The sequence below is a fragment of the Mesoplodon mirus genome, assembly GCF_964341445.2.
Source record: "Mesoplodon mirus genome assembly, chromosome: 8".
Taxonomy (NCBI): domain Eukaryota; kingdom Metazoa; phylum Chordata; class Mammalia; order Artiodactyla; family Ziphiidae; genus Mesoplodon; species Mesoplodon mirus.
In genome coordinates this window covers 99977279-99998526 of record NC_138984.1, presented here as the reverse complement: position 1 = coordinate 99998526, position 21248 = coordinate 99977279, and the positions used below count along the sequence as shown (strand labels likewise).

General features: G+C 56.6%; 1 protein-coding gene across 5 annotated transcripts in view; it reads right to left on the bottom strand.

Moving 5' to 3' along the window:
• The window catches only part of BIN1 (bridging integrator 1), a 56947-nt gene extending 42213 nt beyond the window's left edge, over positions 1-14734 (bottom strand). The window contains exon 1 of one of the 5 annotated variants that reach the window (XM_082631118.1): positions 14555-14734. In XM_082631118.1, the coding sequence (XP_082487244.1) occupies positions 14555-14638 (84 nt within the window). In that variant the 5' untranslated portion in view covers positions 14639-14734. The remainder of the gene's footprint in view (positions 1-14554) is intronic. The other 4 variants (XM_082631114.1, XM_082631115.1, XM_082631116.1 and 1 more) reach the window with 4 other exon arrangements.
• Between the last annotated feature and the right edge of the window lie 6514 nt (positions 14735-21248).

Here is a 21248-nt window from a genome sequence, read left to right as displayed (position 1 = left end):
CCTCCACCCACCTGCCTGGGCCAAGCAAAGGTCTGACCAGGGCAGGACCAGGGCCACCTCCACGATATTCATCAGGGAACCACTTCCCTATTGACGCCAGGCCAAGCCGGCCCTTCATATCACCTCCTCCAGGCAGCCTTCCCTGACCCCCACCCCAGGCACAAGGCTTCACTTATTCCTCTGAATGCCCTCAGCCCTTTGCCTATGTCTGTTTGGCCTAAATGTGCAACCAGGCTATTCATTCATTTTACCACTCGGAATCCTCCATGGCCACATCTGTGAACCTGGAACTATAAAGAGAACCTAAAGGACATAAGACGTGTGGTATTTTTTTCCCAACATGTTAGTGCTTTTATTTTGCTTATTGTTGTTATTTTTGTCAGTCAAAGGAGTTGATGCCCAGAGTCCACTTTAAATAGCTCCACCCCGTCCTGCCAAGTGCAGACACACGCCCTGCCCAAGACACAGCACAGGGGAGGGCCGGCTCCCTCCCCCCTCCCCCCACCTCTCCCCATCCCCACCCTGTGGTCCCTCCCAGGCCCTCAGCTGCCTGGGAGCTGTCCTAAGGGCTCCCCTAACTCAGCCCTGGCCTGATTCCAAGTTGCCACTACCTGTGAGGACACCCTACTTTGCAGATGCAGAATCAAAGGCTGGGGACTCACTGGTACAGGGCCCCAGAGCAGAAGAGGGGGGTCCTGCTCCCAGCCCAGGGGCAGGGCCAGTGCCACTGCTTTCCACTAGAGCAGGGGCTGGGGGCAGGCTGCGAGGGGGCTGGGAGGGGCTGGAAGGGAGCATAGTCAGGGCAAGGGCGAAGACCAGGGTGAGGGAAACGAGAGGGGCCCAGAGTGGGAGTCCAGTGGCGGCCCCGCCCCTGGCAGAGGCGCTGACTGTCAGCGGGCAAGAGGGGCTTCCCCAGGCTCCCTCCTGCTAACCCTGCGCCACTGGTCTTGGGCTGGGGCCGGGTAGAGAAATAAGGTGGGCAGGGAGGGGCCTGAGGGGGAGGCACTGGCCCTCCCGGCCCAGCAGACGCAGGAAATCAGCACACAGCGGACAGGAGCTGGGGCCTCCCCCTCCCAGCCCGGAGACCACAGGGGACAATGCAGGGGCCGCCAGAGGTCTGGGCAGGTCACCACCCAGGGTCCCAGCTCTACCCTGAAAGGCGGGAGGTAAGGACCAAGTGAGCGCAAAAGGCCCCTCCGTCTCTGACTTCCCAGGGTCGCAGCAGAGCATCAGCCCTGGAGTCTATCTTGCTAAGGAGGCCTTCAGGGTCTGACCCACGTCCCTCCCTGAGAAGAGCTCAGGCAGTGTGGACACGGAGGGGTAGCAGAGACTCCCCACACCCACCCACAAAAGAGGGCCCTGGCCCCCAGAAACCACAGCCAGTGCCAGCTCACCGTCGGGGCCTGCTGCGGAGGTTGCTCACACCCACCTGTCCCTTTCCTCCCCCAGGGCCCGCTTTCCCAGGAGAAACACAGTTCAACAGTAAGGGAAAGCTGAGCTGCCAGTCAGAGTTACCCACTTCTTTTTTTAAAAAGAACCCAAAATCACAGCAATGTGCCAAAGGAGGAGAGCGGAAACGAGCAGTGCAGGGCATGGCCTGGGGTGGACGCCCAGCCCCAGACCCCGGGAAGTCGGCTCCTGGCCAGCCCATGCTGCAGCTCTGGACACTTCTGGAGCATCTAAAAGCTGGAAGAGACTCCTGCTGCTTACAGGGAGAGGGAATAGGGGTCGGGGGAGGCCTAAAAGTGGTGGGAAGGGGTCCACAGTGTCACCTGGCCCCTGCCGGGCCCTCTCTGGGCAACACCTTCCCCTGCCTTCCTCCCCCGAGGCCTCACCATCTGGATCCCAAGCTGAGCCTGGATGGCTCCACCACTGCTGGGCCAAGGCTGGCCCGGACTTGGGCAGGATGGCCCAACTGGACACACATGGAGGGCATGGGCACAGCTGAACACCCCACGCCCGCCAAGGCGCCTCAGTACCCCCACCCCACCCGAGAGCTGGAACCCCAACCTTCAGTGTCCTCGGCTGTGAAATGGAGACACCTCTTCCCCCGTTAAATCCTCACACGCGGGGAGACCGAGGCTCAGAGGGGACAGGTAACTTGCCCAAGGTCAAGGGCTTGGTAGGAGCAGGGCTGGGATTTGAACATGGGCCTTCCACCTGCCACGCTGTGTAAGATGCTCCGAGAAGCCTTTTCCATCCCTCGTGCACGGGAGCCTCATACCCCAACTCAGCATTAAGTGCCTACTGTGTGCGGGTGTCAGGATCACACATTCACAGCGGGACCAGCCTCCACCACTGGAGACTCGGGTCTAGCAGGGAGGACGGTCACCCCACTGTATGGAAGAGCAAATCGAAATAAGAAGGGTGGAGTAACTGGCCCAAGTCCCCCGTGGAGGGGGGCGGGGCAGGAGCTCGGGTCCTGGGCCTCCGGTGTGCTGACAGCCCTTGCCTCCCCATCCCCACCACGTGGCTCCAGAGAGCACTAGCGGGCTGCAGGGTGTGGGTGTGGCCTCTCCTGGCCTCTCACCTCCACCCACAGCGCACACAGTGGGACAGCGTGACCCGCCGGTGCACTGACTCAAAGCTGGGACGCAGGCATCAGGTTCTGTCCTGCTGCTGGCCATGGGTTTCCCAGGGTGCTGACTCAGCTCTCCCAGGCGGCCCTGCAGCCCTGCACCCATGCAGGCAGCTTCCTCAGTGCAGTACCAGGATGGCCCCCAGCTGGTCCACCAGACCCAGGACAGCACCGCCCCAGAGGCCCACAGGAAAGGCCCAGGACCACCCCCCTTGGCTGTGGCCCCTGCCAGGCCCATGGTCCCCTCCACCAGGAGGCCTGGGTGGCGGGGACACACACACACACACACACACACACACACACACACACACACCTTATAAACTAGCTCCTGGCTTAGTTTATATTTCAAACAACAATATTTTCATCCTGTCCCAGATTCAGCAAATGCACCCAATTAATTGTGGATTCTCTTTCTCCGTTTAGATCGACTCCACTTGTATTCCTGGCCATTAACTCCTCCTTGTCTCCCCTCCCCTCCCCCGCCTGTGGGATTCCCCTCCCTCCCCAACTCTGTTTTCAATCTGCACCCAGGTCTCTCTCTACCTGAGGCTCCCCCTGGGAGTCAAGTCAGGACAGTTCCTTCCACATCGGACCCTGACCCTCTGGGATCCCTGCATGAAGCCAGTTTCCTCCACCTGCCTGGTGGAGTCATGGGGGATCCCAGGGGCCATGTGGAAAGTCCCAAGGTGGCTCTGCAGGGTCACCTTCTCCTCTAGCAGGCCAGCACCCCTCCCCCATACACACGAGACACACACACACACACACACACACACACACAATGCTCCCCAGGTGTTCGCCCCACAAAGGCAGCCCCCGCCCACTGATTTTTTTTTTTTTTTTTTGCAGTACGCGGGCCTCTCACTGTTGTGGCCTCTCCCATTGCGGAGCACAGGCTCCGGACGCGCAGGCTCAGCGGCCATGGCTCACGGGCCCAGCCAATCCGCGGCATGTGGGATCTTCCCAGACCGGGGCACGAACCCGTGTCCCCTGCATCGGCAGGCGGACTCTCAACCACTGCGCCATCAGCGTAGCCCCCCACCCACTGATTTTTAATGGAAAACATTTCAGCATTCACATTTGCACTACAATAATCTCTTCCAAGCATCCTCCAACCACCCTCTCCCAGCTCAGGGATGGCGGTGGCAACTCCCAGGAAAGGCCAACTTGGGGCCAAGTCCAAGACTGGGAGGGAGGAAATCCCAGGGCTTCCCTGAGCCCCAGTGTTCTCATCTGCCAAGTGGAACCATAATCCAGTCCCGCCAACCTCACAGGTCACTGAGAGGAACAAATGAAAAACAGCAGATGGGAGGGTTCTCAGTAAACCACAAAATGCCATGGAGATGCTAACCCTGACCTCCCCTCCAGAATCATCCAGACCCAGCTGGACCCAGCAGAACTCAGCTCCACCATTATCACTTACAGGAGTCCTGGAGTTCACCTTCCCTCACTGGGAGGGGCATCTCATGCTTCCCAGCTCCTAGGTGGGCAACTGAGGTTCAGCGGCCGAGCCAGGGTTCAACCCACATCTCTCAAGCCCCGGCTCTTTCTGCTATGCATTGAGTTCCTCGAATGAATGAACGAATGAATGAATGATGGGAGACCCCTCACCTATGTCCCCAGGTCCCTCCCCTCATTAGGCCCCTCAACCCAGCCCACCTGGAACTGTATACCCTCCCCCCATCCATTCAATCAAGCTCCGGCTCAGGGGGGCTCTGGCTTCCCTCCTGGGGGAGGCAACACCACCCCTCCCGATTTAGTGTTTTCAGCCTATGCAGGAAAAAAAGGAAACAAAAATGCACTGCAGTTCAATTTCAAGAACCTGGTCATCAGAACACAAAAGCCAGAATGGTCCCTACCTGTGGGTTCCCAGGGGTTCCCCAAGATGCTCCCTGAGACAAAACCTGTGCTTCCTCCCCACCCAGGCACTGAGCGCATCACTTCCTCCACCACCACCAGGCACTGGGCACTGATCATGTTCCTTCCTCCTGGACCCTCTCCACAAGCCCGTGGGCAGGAAGTCCCATTCCCGTTTACAGAGGAGGAAATAGGGGCTCAGAGAGGGCACGACTTGCCCAGGACCCCAGAGCGGGTGGGTGGTCACTGGGGTCATGCTCCCTTCTCTCTACCCAGGTCTGTCTTTCTCCCGCACTCACCCCAACCTCTTTCCTCCCCTTCCCTTGTTTAGTCTCTCTTTGACTCTTGCCCACCTGCAGGGATCCGGGGCTCAGTTCACCACCCTCATCCACTCCATCATCCACATCTGGCCCCGAGATAGTTATTGACAGGCTGGAGGACACGTCTTGAGAGAGGTGATGCTATCTCAGAGCAGAGAAGTAGGGGCGGCCACATGGGGCTGGGGTGGGAGCAGCAGGGAGACCGCTCGGCCCAGCTTTCCCTGGGCCAGGTCTGCCCTCAGTGCCCAACGACGGGACCCGGCTCGCCAGGGCTCCAGCATGTTGGTTGCAGTCCTGGGGAGAGGCCGAGGTGACCAAAAGGTCCAAAGAAGGTAGCAGCAGCTGTCGGAAAAAGAGCTGGCAAGGCGCTCCCGTCACCCCAGCCGCCTTCCGGCCCCACGGCCCTTGCAGAGCTCCTCAAGCACAGGCCTGGGTGGAGCCCTGGACCCCTCACCAGCCAGCCGCTGGCCCTGAGACTCATCCACACAATGCTACCTACTGTCATCCACTCCTCACCCTGCAGTCTGTGCTCCGAGCCACCGTTCCCACCAGCTGACATGACCCCTCGTCCTCTGAGGACCCTCCCTGGCTCTGATCCAAGACCTAGGGGACCCCCACTTGGCCATCTGGTCTGGCCTCAAAGGGCGGAGCACACTGGGGTGCCTTGAACAGGGGTGAGCTGGCCCACTGACCCCTCCCAGCTGTCCAGTTCGACAGGCTTAGCAGTGTCATCCCCTCCACAGTGTCACCCTGTGGCCTCAAAACAGAGAGAAGCAGGTTTGCCCATACTGGGAGGAGGAAGGCTGTGACCCCAGCCCTGACGGAGTGGACTCCAGGATGGCAGCCCTGCCCCAGACCCCCCACCCCGGACCTTCCTGGGCACAGCTGGATTCTAACCTGACCCAGGTCACTCCCTCAAGAGGGGATGCCACTTCCTCCAAGCAGTCTTCCCTGACTGCTCAGGCCTGATGGGAGGCTTCCTCAGGACCCCAGTGTCCTTCCCCTCACCTCCTCCCAGTGCTGTGATGGGCACTGGCTGTGGGGCTGGGAGCTCCTGGAGGGCAGGGGCCAGTTCTCCTCCCAGTGCCCTCAGACCTCAGCCCTCTGGCCCACAATGGGCAGGCCACGAAGGAGAGAATGACAAGTGGAAGAAGAGCTAATTCAGCGCCAGAAGTCCAGGCATCTAAAGCGAGGAGCCAGCTCCGATGTCCCTACAAAGGTGCCCTGGGGGCTCCAGGATGGGGGGGGCTTGCAGGGCCTCTGAGGGCCTGAGAGCCCCAGCTCCACTGGCAGTGACAACAGTGACAAGTCCCTCCCCCCAGCAATGCGGTGGCTGCTGCTGGCTGCCGCCCACTCACTCCCAGCCCCTGGGGTTCAGCCCCCGCCTTACTGCGGCCTTGCACTGCAGAGGCAGAGATGTCTGCAAGCTCGCACCCTGTCCACAGAGCAGGGACAGCAGCAGAGACCCAGCCGGTCACCCCAGGCACAGGATGGCGGGGGACAGGGCACAAATGTCCACTTCCAGGAGCACCATGGACAGGTCTCAGCAACCAAGGCCGAGGCCCACCCCGAGGCTCCAAACCACCTTCCCCCAGTGCTGTGGCCCCAATCCCACCCCATCTGCCGTGGCACTGGGACCTGGGGTCAGGAACTGGGGCTGAGGGTGAGGTCCAGGAGGCAGAGGGAAGAGGCCCAGCCGAGAGCAAGCCCAAGTGGGTCTGAGGGCAGCACTGAGTCTCAGGTCTAGCAAATCACACAGACCCCCAGGTCAGGGATCCCCGGCACCCCAGTCACCTCAAAGCTTTCTCAGGTCGGAAGAGGACCCCTGCAGACGGCCCAGGCCAACCCTTCTTTGGCATTTGGCCTGAAGCCAAGGAGGGCTCCCCAGCAGGGCCCCAGCCCACTCCTGAGAACTCGAGTGTCTGGGCCCAAGCACAGCAGCCCCAGGCTCAGGGTAGCACCATCACAGCCCTGAGACATTTTACTGCCGGAGAAGGTTCTAAGCAGCGATGCCCAGGGGTCCCTCGGAATGGCCTGTGCCAGGGCCGGATGCGCCCCCGGAACCTGACCCCAAGACCTGGGCTCTGATGCCTCCTGTGCTCTCTGGGGGCCTGAAACCCAGCAGCCACATCGCCCTTCCCCCTCCCATCCTACACCCTGAACCCAGGGCCTCCCGGGCCTCTGCCAGCCGTCAGCCTGCCTCTACCTGCCTGAAGAATCCAAGCATCCGGTCAACAAGGAAGCACTGAGCACCTACTGTGTGCAGAGCTGGGGGCACCACAGCTACTGCAGCAGGCAGGACCCACCCTTGTGGAGCAGATATTCTAGGGGGCTTGCCCCAGGCCACCACGGGCCTGCTTCAAGCCTGGACCCAGGGGAGCAGCCAACAACACCCCAGCTCCAGGCGGCCAGTCCACAGGGTGGGCAGCAAACTGCCCCAGGGCACTGGGCCCCAGACTTTTAGATTCCACACCAGGAAAATCTTCCCAGTGTGTGTGTGTGTGCGTGTGCGTGTGTTTTTCGGCCACTGTGTGTGTGTGTGTGTGTTTTGCGGGGAGGGGGGGTGCGGTCAGAATTATGACTATTTCCTCCCCAAAAACATTAAGAAACTACCAGAATTACCATCATTTCATAAAAGAAACACTGTTGCAACAATATCAACAAAAGTAGATACGTTCTCAGGATAAAGGGTGTTCCTTTATATCGCGTAAAGCGGATGCAGCTTTCATATTTGGGAAAACACACACACATCACCTCATTTGTCCTCACTTGCAGGTACGAATTCCTGTCCCTAGACTTGCCTCAGGAAACCCCAGGCTGTCCCCTCACCCCAGGGCCCACCAAACACCCCCAAAACAGAAAGGCCACATCCCAAAGTATAAGCTTAGACCCCACGTGGGGACCCAGGGGCAGACAAGCAGCCCCAGATCTAATTTAATGGTGGGGAAGGTGTTGGGACCAAAACCTGTCAAATGACACCCCACCCCCCCAGACAGGCCTTCCTTCCTGGATAGAGATCCGCATCTTATCTGCATGATCTGGGCCTTCCCCCTGCCCTGAGGGCCTAGTCACCAAGGGAGAGGTATCACCCCAGACAGTGGACCAGGACAGCCCATGGGCAAGTCACACCACTGCTCTGAGCCTCAGTTTCTTCATCTGCTGAATGGGTATCATAATGACCTCCCCTGCTTGCAGTGAGAATGAGAATTTTCACCAAGCACTTGGCATTCAGCAGGTGTGCAACAAACCAGGTTTGTTTGTTTGTTTGTTTTTGCGGTACGCGGGCCTCTCACTGCTGTGGCCTCTCCTGTTGCGGAGCACAGGCTCCGGACGCGCAGGCTCAGCGGCCATGGCTCACAGGCCTAGCTGCTCTGCGGCATGTGGGATCTTCCCAGACCGGGGCATGAACCTGCGTCCCCTGCATCAGCAGGCGGACTCTCAACCACTGTGCCACCAGGGAAGCCCCCAAACCGGGTTATTTTTAAGTTAATATTTGCCAAAGGCTTCCCTTGGGACAGGAAGAGCCTGCCTTTCTCTTCTCAATTCCCCAGCCCTGACCCCTGCCAGCCCTTGGCACTAAGTCAGCTTCGCTGCCCGGTCCAGAACCATGTGGCCTCTTTGGGAGGTGGCAGCCTTTTTGGGGAGGCCCCAGGAGCCCCAGGTGCCAGCCAGGTCCCACGAGGCATGCCCCGTCCCCGGCACAAGAACCACCAGCCCTGCCCCTCACTTGTGTCCATTTAATCCACACAGCATTCTCTGTGGCTCTCACCACTGACTTCCGGTGAGGAAACTGAGGCTCAGAGAGGTCAATGTGACCTGCCCAAAGGTAGTAATGGTGGGAAGGGATTCAAACCCAGCTCCCTAGAGAGTGGTTGCCACTACCCTGAGTTGCTGCTTGATGTGAAAATCTTTTAAGTGGTCCTCCCTGGGCTGGGCCATCTTTGGTGTCTCCCTCCTCCTCTTTTATGGACCCCTCCCACCTCCTCTTACATCCTGGGTGAGAGCACCCACCCACAAAGCAGCCCTGGCCTGCACTGTCAGTACCCTTCAGCTCTGGTGTCCTTTTCTTTGTATTTTTAATCCCAAAAGGAGACTTGCCAAAAAAGGAGCTTTAGTGACTTCCCTGGCGGTCCAGTGGTTAAGACTCCATGCTTCCAACGCAGGGGGCGCGGGTTCGATCCCTGGTCAGGGAGCTAAGATCCCGCATGCCACGCAAAAAAAAAAAAGGAGCTTTAGAAAACCACATAGCAGTGTGACATCAAACAGGAAGGCATCATCCCCCAGATGCCCTCTCACCTGGAGCCAGAAGCTTCGGTCAGCCTCTCCCCAAACCAATCCCTTGAACCGTGTGAGCGCCCGGCCCTGGAATGCTCAGGAAAGGCTGATCTGGGCCATCACATTCCACAGAGGAAAAGCTGCCCTGCTCTTGTATCTACCTGCCACCAGACTTTTCGTTTCTTGAGTGTCTCCCCCAACGAGATGTCAGTTCCAGGCAGGCAGGGGCTTGATTATGCTCAGCCCTACAGAACCAAGATGGTGCCCAGCACACAGTGGGTTTTCCAAGTAAATGAAGAAGCAAACCCCGTGATCACTTTACGGATGGCCAGAGTGAAGCCCAGAGAGGGGGGAACACTTACCCAGGGCCACCGGATTTACGTGCAGATGAGTCCAGTTCCCACCCCAACCCCGGAACTGTGCAATTCCCTCCCCCGCCACACGCCACTCCTCTGCACACACACAGACACACACACACACGCACACATACCACCGTGGGCTGGGACAACATTACAAACCCTGATCCGTCAAGGGCTCAGCAGGGATTAACTGTCTGCAGAGACCTGTAATGGACACTCCAGGGAGAAGGGCTGGGACGAGGGCCTGGCGCGGAGGGAGGTCTCCGGGTCATCGTGCGGCTCTGCCCACTGAGCACTTGCTGTGTGACAGGCAGCTGTCCAAGGCCCTACTCTCCACAACGGGCGTGTGAAGGGGAACCAGTATTACCCCCACTTCACAAATGAAGAAACTGGGCTCAGGAGGGTCCTGCCATCTGCCCAAGGTCCCGGCTGGTCAGGGGAACCCAGGATCCCCACCTGCTGCCTGCCGAGCCCATGCCTGGGCTCTGTCTCTGACACGCCCCTGGGTAGGACCCAGGGATTCTAGAACCTCATGGCAAAAGCCCAGGCAAGGCCGGGCTAAGGCAGAAACGGGGGGCACAGAAGCACAACTTGGTGAGGGGCGAGCTGGACGGAGATGGCCTCCTCCAGGCGCGAGGGTGTGGGCAATGCCAGAGAGCGAAGGTGAAAAGGGGACACGGCGAGGTCATCTGCGAAGAAGGAGGGTGAAGAGTTGAGGCCTCAGCCTCTCTCAGAGTCCACAGGATCCACAGATCCCACCGGCATTCAAGACTTGGTCACATCCAACCCAAATCTACGGCCCAGGTGCCCCTCTCTGCTCCCGACACACCCCACCCCTTCCCTGGGTGACCAGCAGCTCACTCCCCCACTCCACAGGCACCCTGACCCACAGCTGCTCCCCCACCCCACCCCGGGGAACACCTCCCCCAGGCCCCAGACAGCCCAGTGAGCCGACCTGGGCAAAACAGCCTCTGCCTGCTTTGGGCCCTGCCACGAGCCAGCAGACTAGATGGAGCGGGGTGAGGCCCAGCCCACCCCGGCCCGCCGGGGCCCAGGAAGTCTGGAGGTCACGCTTGCAACCTCCCCACACCCACAGGCCTCAGCCAAACGTCCACCGAGCCCCCAGAAACACCCCACCCAGAGATGACGCCTAGCTCAGGAGCCTTCTCGCCAGTGCCGGCAAGATGAACCGTCTACATAAATAACTCGGGTCCAGGGAGAAGCTGATCCGAGCCCGGAGAGGTGCAGAAATGCTTGTGTAAGATCAGAGGAAAGGGACACAGCGCAGGGAGGTACAGAGGGACGGAGGCAAAGCCAACATGGGAGGGGACGAGAGAGAGGACACTCAGGGGCGAGAGAGACACCCCGATCGGGAGGACAGTGCAAAGTCGGGGCCGGGGAGAGCCACTGCTGACCGGGGCCCGGGGCCTCAGAGGCCGTCCAGCAGACCCGGCGGGCTCCCTGCCCCCTGCCCTCTGTGTGCCGTGGCTACTCTCAAGGCCACCGTGAGCATAAGAACTGGCTGCAAAGGCCTGGCTCCTACTGAGGAGGCCTCCATGGCTACGGCACAGGAGACCTTAACCACCCAGATGAGCGTGGCCCCATCATGGCCGTGTGTCAGGGTCCTATAAATAACTGCCACTGCACCTTCCCTCTAGGGAGGATCTGCTGTGACACGCCAGTGCTATTCCCTGCACGGACAGCCCCAGGCCCTGCCCCTCGGGGCCAGGCTTCCCCACTCCCAGCAGCCTGGGCCAGTGGCGGGGGTGGGGTGGGGGGCGCAGACAGTGGGCAGAGCCTCCTCCCCTGCGCCTTTCCGCGGGCCCGGCTCCACCAGTACAGGCCGGCCTCTCTCACGCACGCCCCGTGAGGACTTCTGGGCAGTGGACCTTGGGGCAAGCAGGCCAGAGCGTACCCCCACCTCACCTGTCCCTTCTCCCCGACCGTCCCGTCACCCCAGGGACCCAGCCCACCAAGCCCTAATCTTCTCTGTCATCTGACCCAGGCTCCACCCCAACTTGGCTCTGCCCAGCCACCTACTGAGGCCCAAAAATGGACAGAGTCATTTATAGAGGATCCGACAAGCCAAACGCGACGGGAAGATGACCTCATGGTACCCGGGTCCGAACTCCAGGCACATGCTCTGCACCCGAGCACCCTGGGGGCAGCTGGGGGCTGGGAGGTGAGCGCTGACAGTGCCATGCTGGGCTGGCGGACCACAGGGAGCCCTCCGCTGTGGTCTCACGCCCTCCTCACACCAGGGCCAGAGGCCTCAGGACCTTGCGACAGTAAGATCCACGCCGGCCAGAGCCACGTGCGCCCTGCTCCCCGCAGCACCCGGGGCTCAGCCCAGGCCCAGGCACACAGCACAGGTCCAGGTGCAGGCGGGATTCGCTGAATGAGGGAAGGCCAAGGAGCACACACGGGACAAATCAGCTCACCCAGAGCCTGCGTCAGGGCTCCCAAGCCAAGTCCCCAAACGCCCTTGTTTTTTCATAACAGTCACTCTGCACCTGCTGGGGCCAGGTGAATGCTGGGTGCCCACACGGATCTGCCCAAGCCCCAGGGAGCACCCAGACCAGTGGTGGATGCTGCCGGGTCAATGGGCAATGCCAGGGCCCAGCGGGGACTCACTGAGCTGGGGGACAGGAGAGCTGGCTCTGCAGGCACCAGCGGGCAAGCTCTCCCACACCTCACCGTCCCCCTCTGAATCCTGGTGGACGACTGGGCAGAGAAGACATGGGGGGAAATCGAGGGTGCAGAAAAGAAGAGGAGAGGTGGGGGCCCTTCTCCCTATGCAGATACAACCTAGGCCCTCTGCCCAAGCGCCTGCTTGTCCCTGCTCAGGAAATACCCTGCCGTGGCAACAGGACCACTGGAATTGCCCCTTTACTCATAGACTTGACCAAGGCGAGGTGGGGCCAGGGGCTGGATGCCTATGAGACCACTGACACTGCGAGTTAGACATGGTCCTGAGGGCCACCTGAAGATGCCGAGGAGATAGCCAGGTCAGCGGCACCCAGGCTGCAACGCAGACTCTGAGCCTCCGGAGGGCAGAGGGGAGAGACTGCTGTAGGTCAAGTCATCGGGCTCCTGGGAGGGGGCTGCAGCTGGGCCAACAGGGGAGGCTACTTTCCCAGACTCGGCCAGGATGCCCGCGGTGCTGCTCTGGCTTCCGCTGGGGAAGACCTCCCAACCAGAGCCCACGGGGCAGTGAACAGCAATAGCGCTAAGCAACTCCAGTCCCATGAGGCCCAGGCTCGGGCAGGGCCAGCCCTTGGCCAAGGCCAGCATCCACAGCTGACCAGCTGTCAACCGACTGCCCATGGCCACAGAACAGAGGCTAAGGAGGGAGAGGAGGCATCTCAGTGGGGTCAATGATGACCTCTCGCCACGTACACGGAGGGGATACAGCCCATGCCTACTGCCCCTGAAATCACTGAAAGATGCTGCTGCAGAAACAAGGCAAGTAGGGCAACGGGGACACAGCAAAAGCAAAGGGGAGCCGGGGAGGACTAGGACGTCACTGGATTGGGGGCAGGGAAACTGCCTCAGCCTTCCCTAGGCTTCCCATTCATCTTCCTCAGCCCCTCAGGGGCAGGAAGCAGGCTTAGACCCAGAGCTGCCTGCTCCAGGCACCTAAATGGATTACCCAGCCGTGGGCGGGGAGCAAGGGCAGAGGCATCTGCCCCTCCCCTCTCCCCAACCTGGGCGCTGAAGCCTTCCCAGCCCCCAGCCAGCTATCTGTGGTACTCTAATCCCTCGTCCCGCCCTGGGGAGGGGAGGAGGACAGCTGGGACAGGCCCGATCTGGAGTCTGGCTGAGGGCCCTTCCCTCTACGCAACCACCCACCTCCTTAGCCCGGGACCACAAGGATGAGCTGCAGGACTCGGAGGGAAGCGCGGGGGAAGCTCCAGAGGCCGCCGCCGCTCTCACCCCGACCCCCACCCCCACTGTCACGTGGCTGCATCCTTAGGGAGCCCGCAGGTCTCAGCTGCAAAAGTCATTGTTTATAAACAGCCACAAGCCTGGCGGGGGAAGGCCGGCCGGTCTCCGGGATCGGGCGGCAGAGGGGACAGACCCGGCCAGGGGAGCACTGGGGGGCCACCCTGGCAGCAGCACTGATTCTGCAATCTCAGATTTCAGAGTTGGAGTCGGCAGGGGAAGTGGCGTCAGCAGCTGGCGTGATCCAATTCAATAAACCAGAGGCGGCTAGGGATAGCAAGCCGGGCGGGCGCGGACCCCTGCCGCCCAATCCTGCGTTTCCTGCACAGTCCGAGGGCCCCGGGAAGCCCCGGCTGCAAACAGTGGCTCTCCGCGCCGAAGGGTCGGGTTTCCTGCGGGGCCCTCCACACCCCCGGCGGCTTGCCGCCCCTCCTCCGGGCCGGATCCCCACCCCGGCCGCGGGCTCCCAAAGCCGGAGCCGCCACCCTCTCCCCCCGCGGCCGGAAACACGAAGCCCCTGCTCCGGCGAGGGCACCTCTCGAGGGTTGCGCAGCTCTCTGCTCCCCGGGAGCCGGGCCGGAGCTTCCAGGCCGCAGGCACCTCTCGGGAAGGGAAACCTGACCCCTCCCTCGGCCCACGGGGACAGAAGGTGGAGCGGCGGGTGGAGAGGAGGGAACGGCGGGCGCAGGAAGCGCTCAGAGGCCTGGAGTCGGCGCGCAGGCACCCGCGAGCAGAAGGGCAGCCTCGGGATTCCCGGAACTAAGCGACCCTGGGGACAAGGGGCAGGCCCCCCTCGCCCCAGCGCCGGCCCCGCCCGCAGGGCTCAAGTGGTCCCGGAGGGCTAGGGGCGCCACCTCGCCTCCCAGCCTCCCGGCCTCGGCCTCCAGGGCGGGGTTAGCCTGGACCTCGCGCCCGGAGAAGAGCGGGGGCCGCCGCTCCTCTGCAGAGGTGCCGCGAAGATACAAAGCGGCGGGGGTGGGGGTGGGGGTGAAGGAACAGCTGCGCCCTCTCCTGCACCCCGCCGGGGGTGAGAGGAGACGGAGGACGCGGACGGCAGAGGGCACCCAGAGCGTCGGGGGGCGCAGCCTGTGGACCCCCCTAGGCCCTCGGCAGCGCTCGTCTGGAGGTGACAGCGCCGGGCCCGGGATCAGGACCAGCCCCCGGCGCGGGGGTGGGGGACAGGTGTCCGGACGGCGCGGCTGCAGGGGCTCGGGCTCGCTCACCTTCTCCTGCGCGCGAGTGAGCTTCTTCTGCACGTTGCTGGCGATCTTCCCCGCCGTCACCCCCTTGCTGCCCATCTCAGCCATTGCGGCTCAGGCTTGCCCGGTGGCTGGCGCCGATCTACCCAGCCCCCAGCCCCCAGCCCCGGCCCCCGGCCCCCGGCCGCGCGTCCGGCCCGGGCTCCCGCTCCACGCCGCGCACTAGACCGCCGAGCCGACTGGCGGAGGCGGAGCGTGCGCCCGGCAAGCGAGCTAACGAACTACGCGGGGACCGTGGGAGGGACGGACAGGCGGAGGGAGGGGGAGGGAGGGGGAGGGAGGAGGGGCCGGGCCTCCGGCAGCGGTCAGCGCCCCCCGCCCGCCCCCTCCGGACAAGACACGGCCTTTTAAAGGGCCACCCGGGCGCCGGAACCGCTCGGCCGGCGAGGAGGGAGCGGCGCCCACCGTCGCCGCGGCTGAGGTGGCGAGCGGGACTCCCGGGACCCTCCGATGACACCGCCCCGGGGCTGGGACGAATACGACAGGCCTGGGTCCGGCGCCGCCGCCGGCCGTCTTTCCTTTCCACAGCCCCGGAAAGGAGGCCAGATGGAGGAGAAGGGTGCTTTCAAAAATCAAAGATAAAGTGTGTGGCGATCAGGGAGCCCGGGCTGGAGCGCGCAGCCCAGCCGGAGCCGCCTCTCCTTCCCGGGGCTCACCTCTGGGCACCCCCTCTCGACGCTCGGCCTCCTCCTGGCCTCTAGGTTCACCCTTCTCGACCTGGGTTCTCAGGGCGCCACCTGTGAACTGTCCCCTTTGCCTAGTCCCTTGCCAACCAGGCGCTCGGTTTTCTAATTTGCGGATAATTATTATAATAACAGCAGCCTAACAGTACTGAGCCTTCCTGTGTGCCTGGGACTCTGCTAAGTGCCTCATAGGCAGGCATTATCTCGGTCCGTGTCCAGGACGGCCCGATGAAGTAGGTGCTAGTGTTTCTCCCGTTCTGCAAACGAGGCACAGAGAGGCCTGGAGCCAGACCTCTGACTCCACATCCCAGGCTCTCCAACCACTATACACTGGGCGGTCTCCTATGCCCTGATGGAAGAAAGATGAGCAATTGTCACTATTCAAAGAGAAGATAAGGTTATTGCTAACCCACCGATGACAACTTTGCCAACAGACCAATGACACTTGCTCAAAATTAATAAATATGCATTGGGTTTACTGATCCCACCACACCCCTCCCCAAAATCATGTCAGGGGCTTAGAAGGATGCCACAGCACTTTGCCGCCCTGGAAGTCAGGGCGTGTCCCAGGGATGTGAGCTGAGTTGAGTACTGAGAGGAGTCCTGGAGGCCCTGTTGAGGAGGACTGGTCATGTCCAGCACCCAGGCAGGAGCCAGGGCAGGGGTCCCCTGGAGGCTTCTGGGAGGAACAGGAAAGGCTCTTGCAGACCGTACACCAAGCCTGCCATACTCATGGAGAAACCGAGGCCCAGGAGAAAAAGGTTTGGCCTGTGCTCCCCGGGAAGTCTCCTCTGCAACCTCTCTGGCTACTCCTCTGGTATTTCCCCAAGAGTGCTCAGGACTTCAGTCCTCCGGGCCTATTATTATTGCTTTTTGCAGAAAGACAGACTGAGGCTCTGCAGCTGCTGAAGGTCAAAGAGATAAGCAGAGATTCAGACCCAGGCCCTCCAGCACTAAGGCCCTCAGCTGATACATGGAACTGCATACCAGGAAAAGCACCAAGCACTGCATGAGGGGAAGGCATTTTGTCAAAATTATTATTATAATAAACTCATGCCCGATTCCTGAGTTACAAGAACAAAACCTAAACAGTGCAGTTTCTAAGGCAGCTTTCTCCTAAAAGCTCATCAAGCTTTCACTTCATGGTCCCTCTCCTCCTAATTTTATGTTTGGCATTTTTCAAACCACTCTCTAAGAGTGATTTCTTCCAGTCCTCCTCTGAGGAAAGGAGAAAATGAGCAGAAGTCAAATCATATTACAGTCAGCCTCCAGGGAACAGTGGAAGATTCTGCTTCACTGGACTTTGGTGTTTCAAAATATCACTTGACAGAAAAATTGGAGGCAACTTAAATGGTTATCAGCAGGATAGGGTTAGCTAGACAGCACAGCGACCAGAGAGACCATTAGAGGATCATTTTAAACAATTACAGAGACTGTGTAGCAACATGAAAATAATGCTTAAGTATAATTATGAGTGAAAAGGAGAAGATAGGAAATCGTGCATGCACTATCCTTGCAACAACATAAAAGTAAGTGCTCATGATCAGAGACTCGAAAGAACCATGCACAAGGAAATAGATGTGTTACAATCAAGGCATTATGGCTGATTTTTTCCCCTTAATTTCCTAAATATTCTGTAATATACTATGTTGCCTTCATAACTAAAAAATACACACAGCTCTTATCTTTAAAAAAGATAATTCTTTACCTGATCTCTAGATTGGAAAGACTTTTTAAAGCACAAAACCATTGAAGGAAGTATTGACTTAAAAAAACGCTTGTTTGAGGGTACGCAAAAATTCAATTTTTTTAAACCTCAAAAAATACTGTCAACACACAGGATAAAAGTTCAGAAGGAAATGCTCAAAAAATGTTAGTATAGGCCAAAGGATAGGAATGTAGGCGATTTTTACTTTCTTCTTTATGGTTTTCTCTAGTGTCTTACTTTTTACCAGGATAGTCCATTGTTTTCACCATCAGGAAAAAAATTATTTCCGTTTTGAAAAGAAAGTTGACATAAAAAATTAAAGAAACTAAAGAAATATCTTTGAAAATAAAACAGAACTCACAATTCATAAGAAAAACATTAAAATTTCTACAAATAAATGGGCAAATGGCACAAATGGACAGTTCACAAAACTGGAAATTCAAATCATCAATACATAGGTATTAAAAGTTCAGTCTTGGGCTTCTCTGGTGGCGCAGTGGTTAAGAATCTGCCTCCCAGTACAGGGGACATGGGTTCGAGGTCTGGTCTGGGAAGATCCCACATGCCACGGAGCAACTAAGCCTGTGCACCACAACTACTGAGCCTGCACTCTAGAGCCCATGACCCACAACTACTGAGCTCATGTGCCACAACTACTGAGACTGCGCTCTAGACCCCGCGAGCCACAACTACCGAAGCCCGGGCGCCTAGAGCCCACGCTCCGCAACAAGAGAAGCCACCGCAATGAGAAGCCCATGCACTGCAACAAAGAGTAGCCCCTGCTCACCGCAACTAGAGAAAGCCCATGCGCAGCAACGAAGACCCAACACAGCCAAAAAAAATAAATGTTTTTTAAAAAGTTCAGTCTTACCAGAAGAAAAAAAAAAACTGTCCATTAAATCAATGAGATACCGTTCCTGCCCTCACTTTCATCAAATCAGCAAATCGTTTTTTAAGTTATGTTACTTAAAACCAGAGAGACAGATACTCTCACATACTGCTTCTGAGAGTATAACAGATACAGAATTTCTGGAAAGCAATCTTTCAGTATATATTAAGAATCATCAAATTCTTCAACCCTATAATCCCAAGTATAGGAAATATAAAATTTTAGCAAAGCTTTAATCACAAAGATGTTCATCCCGTTATAATAGTACAAAATTGACGATACGTTGGCGATTATTATTGTTCTTGTTACTCTTCATGTTCACTCACTCCTTCAGTCTCCAGACGTCTCTGAGCACCTACTAAGTACAAGTCTGGGCTCAGCTCTGCCAGTGGTGCATGCAATGAAGCCCCTCCCTCGAAAGTTCACTGTTGCAGGGGCTTGATGGGGTCTGGGGGTGGTGGGAAGCTCTTTGAGGGGGTGATGTTAGCAACCTGAAGTGGGCATTGACAGGAGAACAGGGAGGGGAGCCTGGTGCCCAGAAGAGCCCTCAAATATCGAGGCAGGAATAACCGAGCAGACAAGCAAATATCTGACGGATTATTAGTATACCTTAACTTCTGTCCTTTTAGCGCAGGCCTCCCAGCCCCTGCATCCCTCCAGCTCTCCAAAGCCCAACCCCAGGCCTCTGCACAAAGGCCTATTACCAGCTGTGATTAAACTACAGTATAGCCAAACATGAAATGTTTACCAAAACAATAACACTTTTACTTTTTCGTGATGGAGAAATGTTATAATGTGTTGTTAATAGAATAATACAGTATATTAAATTCTACAACAGTATAGTCCCAACTGATATTCAAATGTGGTTGGTACACACCCTCACACCATGCACAAAAATAAACTCAAAATGGCTTAAAGACTTAAACATACAACATGACAGCATAAAACTCCTAGAAGAGAGCATAGGCAAAACATTCTCTGACATAAATTGTACCAACGTTTTCTTAGGTCAGTCTCCCAAGGCAATAGAAATAAAAATGAAAATAAACAGATTGGACCTAATCAAACGTACAAGTTTTGCACAGCAAAGGAAACCATTAAAAATAGAAAATAAAAAATAAAACTAAACGAAAAGACAGCCTACGGAATGGGAGAAAATAGCTGCAAATGATGCGACAGACAAAGGCTTAATCTTCAAAATATACAAACAGCTCATACAACTCAACAACAGAAAACCAAACAACCCAATTGAAAAATGGGCAGAAGACCTTAATAGAAATTTCTCCAAAGAAGACATACAGATGGCCAGTAAGCACATGAAAAGATGCTCAACATCACTAGTGATTAGAGAAATGCAAATCAAAACTGCAATGAGGTACCACCTCACACCAGTCAGAATGGCCATTATTAAAAAGTCTACAGATACCAAGTGCTGGAGAGGGTGTGGAGAAAAGGGAACCCTCCTATACTATTGGTGGGAATGTAAGTCTGTACAGCCACTATGGAAAATAGTATGGACGTTCCTCAGAAGACTAAAACTAGAATTACCATATGAGCCAGCAATCCCACTCCTGGGAATACACCCAGACAAAACTATAATTCAAAAAGATACATGCACCCCTATGCTCAGAGCAGCACTATTCACAATAGCCAAAACATGGAAACAGCCTAAATGTCCATCGACAGATGAATGGATAAAGAAGATGTGGTACATATATACAATGGAATACTCCTCAGCCATAAAAAGGAACGAAATAATGCCATTTTCAGCAACAAGGATGGACCTAGAGATTATCACACTAAGTGAAGTAAGTCAGAAAGAGAAAGACAAATGCCATATGATATCACTTAATATGTGAAATCTAAAATATGACACAAATGAACTTATCTACAAAACAGAAACAGGCTCACAGACATAGAGAACAGACTTGTGGTTGCCAAGGGGGGGGGGAGGGTTGAACTAGGAGTTTGGAGTTAGTAGATACAAACTATTATACAGAGAATGGATAAACAACAAGGTCCTACTGTAGAGCACAGGGAACTCTATTCAGTGTCGTATTATAAACCATACTGGAAAAGAATATAAAAAAAGGTATGTGGATAACTGAGTCACTTTGCTGTACAGCAGAGAGGGGCACAACATTGTAACTCAACCACACTTCAATTAAAATTTTTTTTTAATTTTAAAAAAACAAATATGGTTGCTATCTCTGGGTGGAGCAGTTTGGCATGGGTTTGGTCTTTTTTCCCCTTCCTCCTTTTTTATTTTGCAAATTTTTTTGTATACTATTTTCGTAATCAGAAAGAAATGCTATTAAAAACACAAATTGAAATGAGGAAACTGTTCCCTGGAACACTGGTTGGGAAACCACGCTGTGAAAGAGTGTGTGCCGTACCTGCTGGTCTGCATGTCTGAACAGTGAGGTCTGCGGAAATGATTTTTTAAACCATGAAGGACTCAGGTGGGCAAAGGACAGTCCTCCTGTCCCTTGGAGAAAAAAGAGCACTGCGCAATGTTTTCCCTCTATCCTTCAAGAATTGAGTAAGACGCTCTGAGATGGCACTATGACTCTTACCATCACCAGCATCATTCTGTCTTACAAAGCAAGATTTTTGCTTTATACTCTTTTGACCGTCAGAGTAATCCTGTGTTCAATAGCAGTAGAACTTTGTGCCATTCTCTTACAGGTGGAGACGAAGAAGACAGGTTTACCCGAAGGCACAAGGCTGCTAGGTCCTGTGCTGGGGTCACCTAGCACCTGGCCATCTCCAGAATGGGGAACAGACCATCTTCATACCTTCCTCCTGGGACAGCAGGCTTCATCTTTTAGAGAGACAGGGAGGATGCAGAAGAATCTACAGGCAGAACCAAAAGGGCCTAAGTCTTTCCAGAAGCATTATTTCAGGCAGCATATGTGTGATACGGTGTCCAAGAAGGGCCCCTGGCTCAAATGATCCTCACTCCCTCCAAGTGTAAAATGTCACCGTGATATTGTGAGAGGGCCAGTCAGACCTAGAGTCAGAAGTCAGCTCCTCAGTTTACCACTTGCCCATCCTTGGGTATGTCATTTAAACTGTTCAACCGTCATCTGCAATATGGGAGTATATTACACTCTTTAGATTATTGTGGAAATAAAGAACAATATACATAAAGCTCCTGGAATATTAGAAGTGACTCTGTAAGTGGTGGCTCTATACAGTGAGTAGCAGATGCTGTAAGTTTACTCTGCCCAGCTAATTGTCCTTCTTTTTTGAGGCTGCCTTGTCCCTTGCACCATGATGCATACATACCCCAGGTGAGCCATTCACCCAGGCCATAACCATTGGCTCAGGGATGAGCACATGACCCCAGTAGAGCCAATAAGAGTCTTCCCTGGC